We start from the raw sequence: 13,240 nt of genomic DNA on the forward strand, positions 1-13,240 counted from the left end.
ACCGATAGCCACCCCACCCCTAGCCTTACCTGCGCTTTCCTGTCATCAACTATCTATTCTTTCAGGCTACCCCACAGTGTCTTTGCTCTTCTGGGTCCCAGCCAGCAGCTGTGTCTGATATCTGGCAGGTTCAGGGCCACAGAGGAAGGGCCTGCTAATGGCAAAAGGACCAGCCAGGCATCTGCCTCAGCCCCCCCACCCATCCTTCCTGTTTATAGACATCATCTCAGTTATTCCCAAATCTTACAGGTACAGAAGTTGGGCCTTAGATGATTTAAATGGCTCACCTTCTGAGGTCAGCCAGGATAGTTAGTGTTTCCCAAGTGGAACAAACACTTATTCTTTCTTTCATTCACTCATTTAGTTCTTTCAGTCAACAAAAGCAAGCCTATTATATGTGAGGCACTGGCCATGCAGGGGTGAAGTTTATGGTTCCTGCCCTCCAGGAGAGACATAATTGGCATCCCGAGAATAGGATGCCCCAGAAAGGATACTTGAACCAGCTGGTTCAGGGAGGGGATCCAAAAGGGCTCCTTGGAGGAGGTGATAGATACCATGGTAAGTCTTGAAGGATAACTGAGAAATAGCCAGGCAGAGAAGGAGAAAAGGACACCAAGGGGACAGAACATGCAAAAAGAGCTCCCTGTGCGCCAAGAACCACAGGTTATTCATGGTTGCTAGGCCTGTTGATGGAGGCCAAGATCACACAGTCGTGATTGTGGCCACATATTGAGCACTTACTATGTTTTGGGCAGTGTGCTGAGCATTAGCTCAACAACCTTCTGAGTTAGATGGTCTCAATATCCACACTGGCAGAAAAGGAAGCCATGAGGTTGAAGATTTCACAACTTGGAGTTCCTTCTGTAAACCTGATACTGTTGGAGGTGGGGTCTCCCTTCCCCTCTCTGAATTGGTGTTGTCCCTCCTGATCACTCTTCCCTCTTGCAGATGGAAGGACAGTCCAGAGCCCACGTCATCGCACAGGAACTGCTGTCTTCGGAGAAAGCGTGAGTTCCCAAGCAGCTGCCTGTGGCCTTGAGCTTGTTCACAGAACATCGTCCCTCCCTGGCTTAAACAGGATGGCAATTAATGCAAACTCAACCCTCTTTCCCTCTGCAGATATGTGGAGATGCTCCAGCACTTACATCTGGTGAGTTAATCATTTCCATTCTCCAAAACTAATTGCCCTTTTTCAAGGCTGTGATAGAAGAGACAGAAAAGCAGTGAGGAGACAGGTGATTTCGATGAACAGAGGCTTGGCAGCAGACAGATGTCCAGCAAGGCTTTTCGTGGACATCTGTCTCTTGATTCTTGTGCTTCAGGGGATGAATAACACCATGCTCTCCATGGCTATGTCTCCCTGCCCATGTGTATGGGGGGGGATGTGCTGAGGTTTCTGAAAGGGTGTTTGCAGTTTCCTTAGCTCTCTTGCTAAGAAAAGCAGGAGGAGGATAGTTTTTGTTCTGGGTCATTGCTCTGTGTGTGAGTTTAGGTGTGTGTGTGTATGTATGTGTGTGGGTACATGAGTGTGTGTGTGTGTGTATGTGTGTACATGTGATGTATGTTTAGGTCTGTATGGAGGAGATATGTTAGCACAATGACAGAGCAGCTTGAGTATAGAGAGGCTTTCTTAGTCATCCTAACACTGGGGCAATGACACCTGAGCCAGTGGAGAGGAGATCCTCTGGACTTTCAGAGGAAAGGAGGCCAGACCTGAGGACTTCCTGGGTATCAGGCACTGCCACCCTTTACAACCCACAAAACTGCCTGGAAGGTCTTCTCTGCAGTTAGATCAGTTCAGTTCAACAAACATTTTTGAGCACTTACTATGACAAGAGCTGGAAAATAGAAAGTCAAATCAGACAGGCTCTTTCCCAGGAGCTCCCTGGCCAGTGAAGGACACAGATTAGAAAATGAGTAATCATCTGGAATACAGGGGAAGGGACTGACAACCTGGGGAAATCTAGACAGGCTTCCCTGAGGTGGTGACTTTTGGGATGAGTCATAAAGAGGGGTGAGGGAAGAGGGTACAGCAGAGATGTCGGAAGTGAGGGAACATTGAGAGCACCTGTTCCTTGAGATCTCTAAGCTATTTCCAGTCCCCTAGTAGTTTAGCATCTGATTGCACACTGTTGGGCATTGCTCACCATGTCTATCCAAGAACATCAGAGTTGGGAATGTCTACCCTGGACATTTTGTCTGTGGTGATATGGAAGCCCCAAGAGGGTGACTAAGCCAGGTGAACACCTTATATTCCCAGTGCACTGTCATGTATTAACGCTACATCTCCCAACTGCCTTTGGAGTTCTTTGTGGGAAAAACCTCTCTGGATGCAACAGAGCACCCAGCACCAAGCCCGGCCTCTTGCTGAGTCCAGCTGAGGTTCTTGTCAGTGACATCACCCTAGTGTCACATTGCTGTATGAGCAAGGGCACTCAGGTCCCCAGAAGCAAGACAGAGCACTACTCTGGTCTCTGCACCCAGCCCCTCATTTTTGCACTTTAGAATGAAAGCTTTATGTGCATTATGAAACCCAAAAGCCCTCTGGTATGAAATATACCACCCTCTTACACCTAAAAGATCTCTTTAGGAAGGGCAGGAAGAGTCACTTCCATTTTTAGTTCTCTCTCCCTTGCCTCTGAGCTGGCAGCATGACAGAGAGGCTGGGCTTTTTGTTTTATGACTTTGTTAAGAGGGTTTTAACTGGGAAACTTCCATCTGTGTTTGCACTGCTTCCTGCCAGTTGGAAAGATGCTGAAACCGCTGGTAATCCATAATAATATCCTGAGGAGAAAAAAAAAAAGAGCCCATAAAACTCACAACTCATAAGCTAGTTTCGGGAAATTGTGGTCCAGAGCTACATTTATGACGGTCAGTGTGTATGGGGACAGAAGTGGCAGGAGACCCCCAATTTGACTCCCAAGTCCTAGCCAGGGACATGAGTCTTAAGGAGACCTGTAAACTTTGAGACATTCTCCACCACTCCCAATCTGGATCTATTCCTGATTGCAAAAAGTGGCAGGTTCTCTCTCAGAATTCCTTCTTATAGATTTGATGCTATTGAAATTCCAAGACTGCTCAGTGATGGGAAGAGCTGACCATGCATTCTGAACCTCCCCGGCTAGAAAGGTCTCTGGCTCCATTATGTTGTTTTGAGGGGTGGTAGGGTAGCCCCTGGTCTTCTCTGTTTGGGAATTCGACCCTGTGCTTGTGAAATGGTAGATAGACCTAACTCAGGGATTACTAAAAGTTCTGATCATCCAAAATTGAATCCTAGTGGTCAAGAGCCTGTTTTTGTGTATTCTATTAACTAAGAATGGATTTGATAAATTTTATTTATTTATTTATTTATTTATTTATTTATTTATAAGATTGTATTTATTTATTTGAGGGAAGGAGCATGAGTAGGAGAAGCAGAGGGAGAGGGAGAAGCAGATTCCCCACTGCGCAGGGAGCCTGACTCAACTGGGCTCCATCCCAGGACCCTGAGATCATGACCTGAGCCAAAGTTAGCCACTTAACCAATTGAGCTACCCAGGCACACCTATATGGTTTAAATGTTTGTTTAAAAATGGCAAAGAAGATGCATCAACTATACTTCAAATAAAACGATGTAAGAATTTTCAATATATTCTGGATATTAGACCCTTGTCAAATACATAATTTGAAAAAAAGTGAAGAATATATGACTGAGACTGTATGTGGTCCACAAAGTCTAAAATATTTATTATGTGGCCCTTTACAGAAAAAGTTTACTGACTTCTGGGTTAAGGACTGTCCCTTCTATCCTTCCAGGAACTCAGTCATAAATGCATTCATCCCCCTGCCCATCCATCTGTATAATCATATTCTCACCCACTCATGTAGCCAGCTTTTCAACCACTCTTCTGTCCTTTAATCTGTCTGTGCCCCCTTTGGTGTATATCTGTGCTCCCATTCATAACCACCCTCAATTCACCCACTATTCAGAGGCCCACCCATCCTCCCATCCGGGCATGCATGCATCCATCCATCTACCATCCCATCTACCCATCCATCCATCCCTGTATCCCTCTGGCTTACTCCTGTTGGATGGGACATCACAGGATTTTTACAGTGCCTGTGGCACTGAGATGGGCCTTCAAGCCCATCTTCAAGATAAATAAGGCCCAGAATCTGCCCTTGAATATGGGTCTCTTTTTTGTGGGGGAAAAGGTTGAAGTAGGGAGGAAAATAAGTAAACAGTCAGTTATGCTACTCTGGGGTAAGTATAATTTGCACAATTATAGTTTTGTGCAAAATCTGCAGATGCATAGGGAAAGTAGAGACTTATTCCCCTTTGGGGTATCTAAGAAGATTGGCAGAAGAGGTGCCCTAAGATGGACTTTGAAGGAGCCCAGTGGAGGAGGGTACATAAGGCAGGTGGGCAGCATGGAAATGCTCACAGGCCTGAAGGTACATGATATGTCTGGAGAATGATGCATCATCATACATGGTTAGAACATGGATAAGTTTGAAAAGGCAGGTGGAATTGGGGGACAAATGATTAGTCCAAAAACCAAGCATAAATCCAGGCCATGGGCTTTATGCTTTTTCTTATATGTGATTTGTTATAGACCTTGAACAGCTATGGCCTGTGGACACCTTCAGTGCTCTGCTAATTCATCTACAAAACAATCCCTCCCTAGCAAAAGCTGAAAATCCCTACCATGAGTTCCTCTTTTGGGCTAAGGCATTGAAGGCCTTTTCAGAAGCCAGTGTGCCAACTAGGAGAGGTGACCCTGGAGGTTATCACCGTCTGATTCCCTGAGAGAAGCTCCCTTCTCTAAGACGTCCTATACCATCTGATTTGATCGCTATCTGCCTTTCTGGTACTGACTCCTATCACTTTTGTTGTTTGCTCCAGCCACTCTGACCTTCTCACTCTTCTTTACATACTACAAATACATTTCCATTGCATGGCTTTTGCACTTGCTTTTCCTGCTGCTGGCATGTCCTATCTGTGATCTTCTAATATCCAGTTCCTCCTTCTCATTCTGATGTCAGCTCAAAGAAGTGGTGCCCAAAACTTAGTGGCATAGAACAAGCATGTTATTATACTTGCAAATTCTTTGGACCAGGAGTTCGGACAGAGCAAAGTGGGGAGAATGTGTCTCTGCTCCCCAGTGTCTGGGGAGGACTTCAACATTAAGGGCAACTTGATGGCCAAGGGTTAGAATCACTCTAAGTTTCATCATTCAGGCTGGTAGTTAATACTGGCTATTGTCTGAGACCTCGTTTGAGCTGTTGGCCAGAACATTTACTTGTGGCTTCTCCATGTGGTCCCTCTGCATGGGTAAGTTTGGGCTTCCTCACAGCATGGTGGCTGGATTCCAAGACTAAGTGTCCCAAGAGAGAGCCAGGAGGAAGTGCGTGGCATTTTTATGACCTAGCCTTAAGTCACGTAGCACCACTTCCACCATACTTTGTTAGTGGAGACAGTCACAAAGGTCTACCCAAGTTTACAGGGAGGGGATATAGTTTCCAGCATCAATGGGGGAAATATCAAGCTTACATTACATAATGACCATGTGAGATAGGAGATATTGTTATGAGCCATTTGGGGAAAATACAATCTACTACAGAAGCCTTTTCTAATCATTCTATGTCAGTTAAAAACTGTCTTCAACTGCTAACAATAAAAACCCAGTTATGATAGCTTAAATAATTTAAAGGCGATTCTCTCATGTGAAATAAGACCAGAAATAAGAGATCTACGTCAAGTTTAGCAGCTCCACAAAGTATCAGGGACCGAAGTTTCATCTTTCTGTTACATCCATTTCCGAGGTTCCTCATGAACACAGGATGGTTCACTAACAGGGTGTTGCAGTTCTAACCATCACATTCAGGTCCCAGGCAAGAACAAGAAAGGGGGGAAATTGAAAGGTCATGCTTCCAGCCCTCTGATTTTAGTATATGTGCTGCCAAAGCAAGCATGCTCCCAGCCCTCTGAATGTTTTACTCGACCACTCCTGCTTCTGTCTCACTGGGCACTACTACTTGCAAGGGACATCAGGGACAACTGGGACATCAGGCACCCAGGGAAGGCTCTCCCCATTGCGAAGGCAGAGACCAAGCAGAAAGCACTGGAGGACTTCTGAGATTCAGTCTCACAACTGGCACATCATCACTTCTTTCTGCCTACATCCCAATGGCCAGAGCAAGTGCCATGGTGTGGCCCAAAGACGCAGGACAGGGATCTGTTCTCCCCATGATAGGCCATGGCAAGGATGTGAATGCTGGGAAGGAACCATAGCCGTGCCTCCTCTTCTGCACCATCTCACACTTCATGTTATTTTCTTCACAGAACTGTTCATATCTAAAATCATCTAATTTATGTATTTATTTACTTGTGATGTTATTTTCATTTTTGTTCAGTTCTAAGTACTTTCTAATTCCCCTTGTGATTTCTTCTTTGACCCATGAGTTATTTAAAATTATGTTGTTCCATTTCTAACTATTTGTGAATTTCCCAAATATCCTCCTGTTGCTGACTTTTAATTCCATAGTGGTTGGAGAATATACTTTGTGTGGTTTTAAATTTTTTGAGATTTGTTTTATGACTGGCATATAGTATATCCTGGGGAATGTTCTGTGTGTGCTTGAAAAGAATGTGTTTTCTGCTCTAGCTGGTGGCTGTCCTGTAGAGATCACTTGGATCAGGCTGATTGACAATGCTGTCTTCTACATCCTTGCTGGCTTTTTGTCTCCTCCTTCTGTCCCTTACTGGGAGTGGAGTATTGATTATTGAGTATGTATTTCTCCCTTCCATTCTGTCCACTTTTCTTCATTTATTTTGGGGGTATTTTTAGGGACTTGTTTATTGCTTTATCTCCCTCACTAAACTCAGAGCTCCTTGAGGACAAAGAGCTTGACTGGTCCCATTCCCTGTGTCTTGTGAGGCCAGGTACACCATTAGGGCTCAGTAAATATCTGATGAGTGAGTGATGGTGGGGTCAATCCTTCCAGCAGTCTGAACCACTTCTTCAGTTAGAAATATTTCCTGTGCACTCCTTATGTGCTATGTACTGATGTACTGAGTCCTTGACCTTCCAGAACTGACAGTCTAGGGAGGAGACAGGCACAAAAAGGGACAATGTTAGTACGATGGTAGGGGCATACTGAACCTGAGGTTCAGAGGAAGCACCCGTCCCAGGCTTTTGGGGATTGAAGAAGGATTCCCAGAGGAAACGTGTCTAAGCTGAGACCTGAAGGATGGGGAGCAATTGGCCAGGTGAGGAAGGCTTGTACCTGGCAAGGGGATCTTCATGTGCTAAGGTCTGGAGGCCAGAGATTGGCTGTTTGGGAACTGAAAGAAATGCCGCATGGCTGGAGGGTGTGTGTGAGTGAGAGTCATGTTCGAGGGGTGGGTTTGATCCCCAGAAGGTCTTTGGGGAGGCCATTGGGTGATTCCAACAGGAGGGGTCACTGGAGTGCTGCAGGTGGTGATTGGCTGGCTGAGGGGTGCAGGAGAGGCAGGGAGGGTTCCACACTGACCTTAGATTTCCAGCTTGCTGACTTACCATAGCATCAAGTGCTGGGAGGGATCAGGGTAGGTGCAGGGGTGATGAGGAGTTTAGTGTGGGTCTTATGAAGTGTGAGGGGTGGGAGAGGGACATCTCAGTGATCAGCTGGGCACTGGATGTGCACCAGAAGTGATTGAGTGTGGAGATATCAACCGAAGCCCCGGGAGTGGCCGGGAAATCCCTAAGGGAGTTGGGGGCAGTGGGGAAAGGGCTCTCAGGTTCCTGAGGCCTGGCAGGTTTTTGGGTTTTTAAAAATTTGTTTGAGAAAAAAAAAATTGAGAGAGAGAAAGAGTGTGCACGAGTGGGAGGAGGGGCAGAGGGAGAGGGAGAAGCAGGCTCCTCACTGAGTAGGGAGCCCACGACAGTGATGATGATGAGGACTATGACACAGGTCTCAATCCCAGGCCTCAGGGCTCGATCTCAGGCCCCTAAGATCAAGATTTGAGCCAAAGTTAGAACTTAACCAATGAGCCACCCAGGGATCCCCACCTGGCAGGTTTTTGTGAAAAGGTCAGAGGGACTAAAGGAGGAGTATTAGGAGGACACAGTACAGAATGGCAGAGGAGAGGCTTCTCAGATCCTCCCTAAATCTGTCCTGCTCATAGCACCTCCACTACCCACCTTGCTCAGTGGAAGTAGCCACCTGCAAGAGTGTCAGGAGTGCCCAGGACAGAGCCAGATTTCTCAGACTGCTTGGGGGAAGAGGACACTTACTCAAAAGCCCTCCCTTACTCTGCAAACATGTTTACTTCAACTGTGGCCTTGGTGCTGACATGACTGGGGCAAGTGTAGAATCTAGAGGGACTCAGAATCAAATGTGTGAGTTTATCTAAATTTGGGTGCTGTCAGTTTTCCCCCCACCCAGTCCTGTCCTTCCTCACCCAGACAACCCTGCCTTCTCATTGGAGGGGTGGTGGTGAGCATCTGTTGACCATTTGTTGTGTGCTTGACAATTTACATATGTTCTGTCATTTAATTACACATACTCTCTGCTCAATAAATACTTCTCAGATGGTTGAATGAGTCCAAAACTGAGTCTCAGAGAAGATGAGCGACTTGCCCAAGGTCACACAGCTAGTAAGAAGTAGGGCCAGGGCCATCTGACTCCAGAGCCCTGAGAAGGGGAGGAAACAAGTGGAAGTAGAACAGTCCGTGTAGGTGTAAGGAGCCTTAGGAGGGGAGCATCAATGTGAACAGGAGGAATGCAGTCAGGGAAGGCTTCCTGGAAGAAAGGATGTTGAGATGGACAGAGAGTATGAACAGACCTTCCAGTGGATGGGAGCAGCAGGAACAAGTGGACAGAATGGAGGGCTTGGGGGCATGGGCATATAGGAAGTTGCTAGAGAGCTGGTCTTGGGGAGAGCCTGAATAGCATGGCCCAAGGCCTTTCGTAAGGGAGGTGTAGGAATTTGGGAGCCCTGAGGACTTAAGGAGGGCAGATGCAATGAAGGAGTTTGGGGGAAGGTTGGTCTGGTGGGTTGGGTGGGAGGGGGTGATGCCGGGGAACCAGCAGGTTAACCCAGACCAGACTCCCAGGTGGCCTCATGCTGGGGAAGTTGTGTGGAGCTAGGAAGATTATGTGTCTGTCTCTTACTTTTATCTTTGAGCCCCTGTCTGCGGACAACATTAAGAAGTAACTTTTAATTGAGTGGGGAGGGTTCTGTCTTTAAGTCTTTGCTGGGCTCTTCCAGGACAGTGAACTCATTGGTCTTTATGGACTCAGTGAGAGACAGATTTTGGTTCAGTGTGAGAAAATATGCTTTCTCCCCACCTGAACTGCCAGGGAGGGGGTGAGCTCTCCTTATAGGGAGGTACGAATGTAGTAACTTTTGAGGAGTTCTTAGTAGAGGGGTTTCTACCCCAGGTGTGTGGCTCTTCCCTGTATGTTTTCATTCAGTTCAGGAAAAAATTGCTATGTGGCCCTGGAAAGTCTCTTCTTTTAATCCCTCACCCTGAGATGGCCAGTGGGACTCAGACGTTTTTAGCCATGGAAGCTCATCTTCAAATGGAATTTTACTCACCCCAATATGAATAGTAGCTGAACCCCAATATGAATAGTAGGTGAAAACAGAGATGCTTTGGTTCAAAGGTGAGTGGAGGCCAAAGTTTGGGCTCTGCCTTCACCTCCCTTACCTCCAGGTCTTCATGGAGCACAGTGTGAGAAATAGTCAAATAAATGAGTGGTTCTCCCAGTGTGGTCCCCGAACCAATGGCACCAGCATCACCTGGGAACTTGTAAGAAATGCGTATTCTTGGGCCTCATCCCACAACTGCTAAATCAGAAACCCTGGGGGAAGGGGCTGGCCATCTGTTTTAATGAACCCTCCAGGTGATACTAATGGACAGTAATGTTTGAGACCCACAGATAGATGATCCTGTAAAGACCCTTCAGCATGAGTTCTTTATGATTCCTTGCCCCTTCAAGACAGGCATCCCCTGCAACTCTAGTCCCTAACTTGGGCTGTGCACAGATAGCACCTATTTAAGAAGCCTTTAAAAATATGGTTTAAAAAATGAGTTAAAAAACATAACTTCTGGACAGCCTGAGTGGCTCAGCGGTTTAGCGCCGCCTTCAGCCCAGCACATGATCCTGGAGACCTGGGATTGAGTCCCATGTCAGGCTCCCTGCATGGAGCCTGCTTCTCCCTCTTGCCTGTGTCTCTGCCTCTCTCTGTCTCTCTCTGTGTCTCTCATGAATAAATAAATAAAATCTTAAAAAAAAAACAACTTCACAGTTATGAACAAAGCTGGGTCAATTTAAGGGTGAAATGAAAGTGAATGAGACATAATCTGCTTCTGCATAATTGGAGAAAAGATAACAGAAACATATAGAGTAAATATATAGCCTAATAATGCAAAATATTGTAAAGCCATTACTTTTAAGACTGGGATACACATAGCGCTGCCTCAAGGTATGTAGTAGGTGTCCAGGAGTACTCAAGGCCACGGGATAAACAGAACACATTTTCTAAGAGCATCTGCTTTGCTTCAGATACATATTTTGAAGTAAACTAAATCACACATGGATATATTTTAGAGAATAATGTAAAATATGCCTTAATTCTTAAGCTAAAATATGAGACTTCAGAGACATTCTGAAATCAGGGTAGTTTCATTCAGGCTGTGACCCCAGAGTTCTGGAGACTGTAGGATACTTGAAAGACCACTAGACGGATTGATGAAATAACCTAGGAGGGCTTCATGATGGAGGTGGCATTTGAAGCAGCTTTAAAAGATGAGCAAGATATGGATCAGATGCCAGAAGCGCAGAACAAAGACACAGAGGCTGGGAAAGAGGATTCCTATAAAGCAGTGGTGCTCAAAGTGTGGACCCAGGACCAGCAGCAGCAGCATTACCTGGAACATGGGAGAAATGAAAATTATCCAGCCCCACCCCCAGCCTCCTGAGTGGAAGCTCTGGAGGCAGGCCTAGTGATCTGGGTTCGAGTAAGTCCCACAGATGATTGTGAAGCATGCTTATCCTGGAGAAGCACTGGTATGCAGAGTGAGCAGTGAGGTGCAGAGGCAGGCTGGACAGGCTCTTAAAGCACCATGAACTCCAGGCCCAGGGAGTTGAAATGAAGGGCTTGGAGGAGACACAAACACAGTGGGGACAAGCAATGCTTGTCTTCCTTCTTCCAGGGACCTCGGAGAGCTGTTTTCCTTTTTAAAAACTGTTTTGTAACTTACATACAGTTAAATGCATGAATCTTAAGGGTAGGGCTTAAATCCTTAGTATGTGTGTGTATGTGCACTTGTAACCACCACTCAGAACATTTTCATCATCCCAGCAGATGCCTCTGTGCCCCTCCTCAGTCCATGTCACCCTCCAGAGGTTACCACTATTTCGCTTTCCATCATATTCGATTGGTTTAGCCTGTCATGGGACCTCATATGAATGGAATCATGAATTATGATGTGTCTGGCTTCTGTGTCTGGCTTCTTTAGTCCAACATAATATGTGAGATTCATCCACGTTTTCATACTTATCAGTATTCTTTTGTGTGTATATACCACCGTTGGTATATCTGTCCTCCTGTTAATGATCATATTTAGCTTGTTTCCAGCTCAGGCTATTCTAAAGCTGCTATGAATGCTCTCATATGTATCTTTAGGGAACATGAGTACTCATTTCTCCTCAGTATCTGCCTAGAATGGAATTGTTGGTCACAGAGTAAGCACAGATTCAGCTTAATTAGGAACTGCCAAATGGGTTTTCAAGGCGGTTGAAGCAATATTTACTTCCACCCCCAACATCTGGGAATAACGTTCCTCATGCTGCCAGCACGCGGGAATTGTCAGTCTTACTTGTGGCCATTCTGGTGATCACGTGGTGGTTTCTCATCGTGGGTTTAGCTTGCATTTCCTTGATGGTTTATGAAATTGAGTATCTCTCTGTTTATTATTTATTTCCATTTGGAAATCCTCATTTAAAGGCTTTTTGCTTACCTTTTAATTGGGTTGCCTGTCTTTTTCTTACTGGTCTGTAGGAATTCCTTAAGTATTCTGAACATAAGTCTATTTTCAGATATGCATATTGTGAATATTCTCCCAATCTGTGGCTTCCCTCTTCAATTTTTTTAACAGCTTAGTTGAGATATAAATCTCATACCATACAATTCAACCATTTAAAGTATAAACTGCAATAGTTTTCTGTTATGTTTAGAGTTGTGTAGTCATCACAACAATCAATTTTGGCACATTCTCATCACCCCAAAGAGAAACTGCAAACCCCTGAGTTGTCACTCCCCATCACCCTGCCTCAGCCCTAGGCACTCAGCTATTGAATTCTATCTCTGTAGATTTTCCTGTCCTTGACATTTCATATAAATTGTAGTCTTTTGTCATTGGTGTCTTTCACCTAGTATAACGTATTCAAGGTTCATCTGCATTGCAATATGTGTCCGTACTTCATCCCTTTTCATGGCCAGCATTCCATTGTGTAGATAGACCACATTCTGTTTATCCATTTATTAGTTGATGGACATTTGAGTGCTTTTCACTCTTTGACTATTCTGAAAATGCTGCTATGATCATTCACGGACAAATTCTTGTGTGAATATATGTTTTCCATTCTCTTGGAGATATACCTAGGAGAGCAGTTGCTGGATCATATGGTAGTTTTTTAACCTTTTGAGGAACTACCAGTTGTTTTCCAAAGTGGCTGCACCATTTTAGATGCCCACCAGTAGTGTGTGAGAGTTCCAGTTTCTCCCACCTCCTTGCAGGACTTGTTATTATCTTTTTTATTATAGCCATCCTGATGGGTGCAAAGTGGGATCTCACTATGGTTTTGATTTTGCATTTCCCTAATGACTAATGATGTCAGACATCTTTCCATGTGCTTCTTGGTTATTTGTATATTTTCTTTGGACAAATGTCTTCAAATCCATTGCCCATTTTTTAATGGGTTATCTTTTCATTGTAATTCTATATACAAGTCCCTTATCAGATCTGTGATTTGCAAATATTTCCTCTCATTCTGTGGGTTGTCGTTGTTCACTCACTCAATAGTGTCCTTTGAAGCATAAAAGTTTTTAATTTTGCTGTAATCTAATTTATCTGTTTTCTTTTGTTGCTTGTGCTTTTGGCGTCATATCTAGGAAAGCTCTGCCTAGCCCCAAATCACAAAGATTTACTCCCATATTTTCTTTAAAGAGTTTCATAGTTTTAGCTCTTACACATAAGTACTTACT

At 44.9% G+C, this 13,240-nt stretch overlaps 1 protein-coding gene across 5 annotated transcripts in view; it reads left to right on the forward strand.

The window, feature by feature from the left end:
* FGD5 (FYVE, RhoGEF and PH domain containing 5) overlaps positions 1 to 13,240 on the forward strand; it is a 128,213-nt gene that overhangs the window by 72,047 nt on the left and 42,926 nt on the right. For all 5 annotated transcript variants that reach the window (XM_077857716.1, XM_077857717.1, XM_077857714.1 and 2 more), the window contains exons 4-5: positions 949 to 1,007; positions 1,120 to 1,150. In XM_077857716.1, the coding sequence (XP_077713842.1) occupies positions 949 to 1,007; positions 1,120 to 1,150 (90 nt within the window). The remainder of the gene's footprint in view (positions 1 to 948; positions 1,008 to 1,119; positions 1,151 to 13,240) is intronic.

The sequence above is a fragment of the Canis aureus genome, chromosome 19 (assembly GCF_053574225.1).
Source record: "Canis aureus isolate CA01 chromosome 19, VMU_Caureus_v.1.0, whole genome shotgun sequence".
NCBI classification, from domain to species: domain Eukaryota; kingdom Metazoa; phylum Chordata; class Mammalia; order Carnivora; family Canidae; genus Canis; species Canis aureus.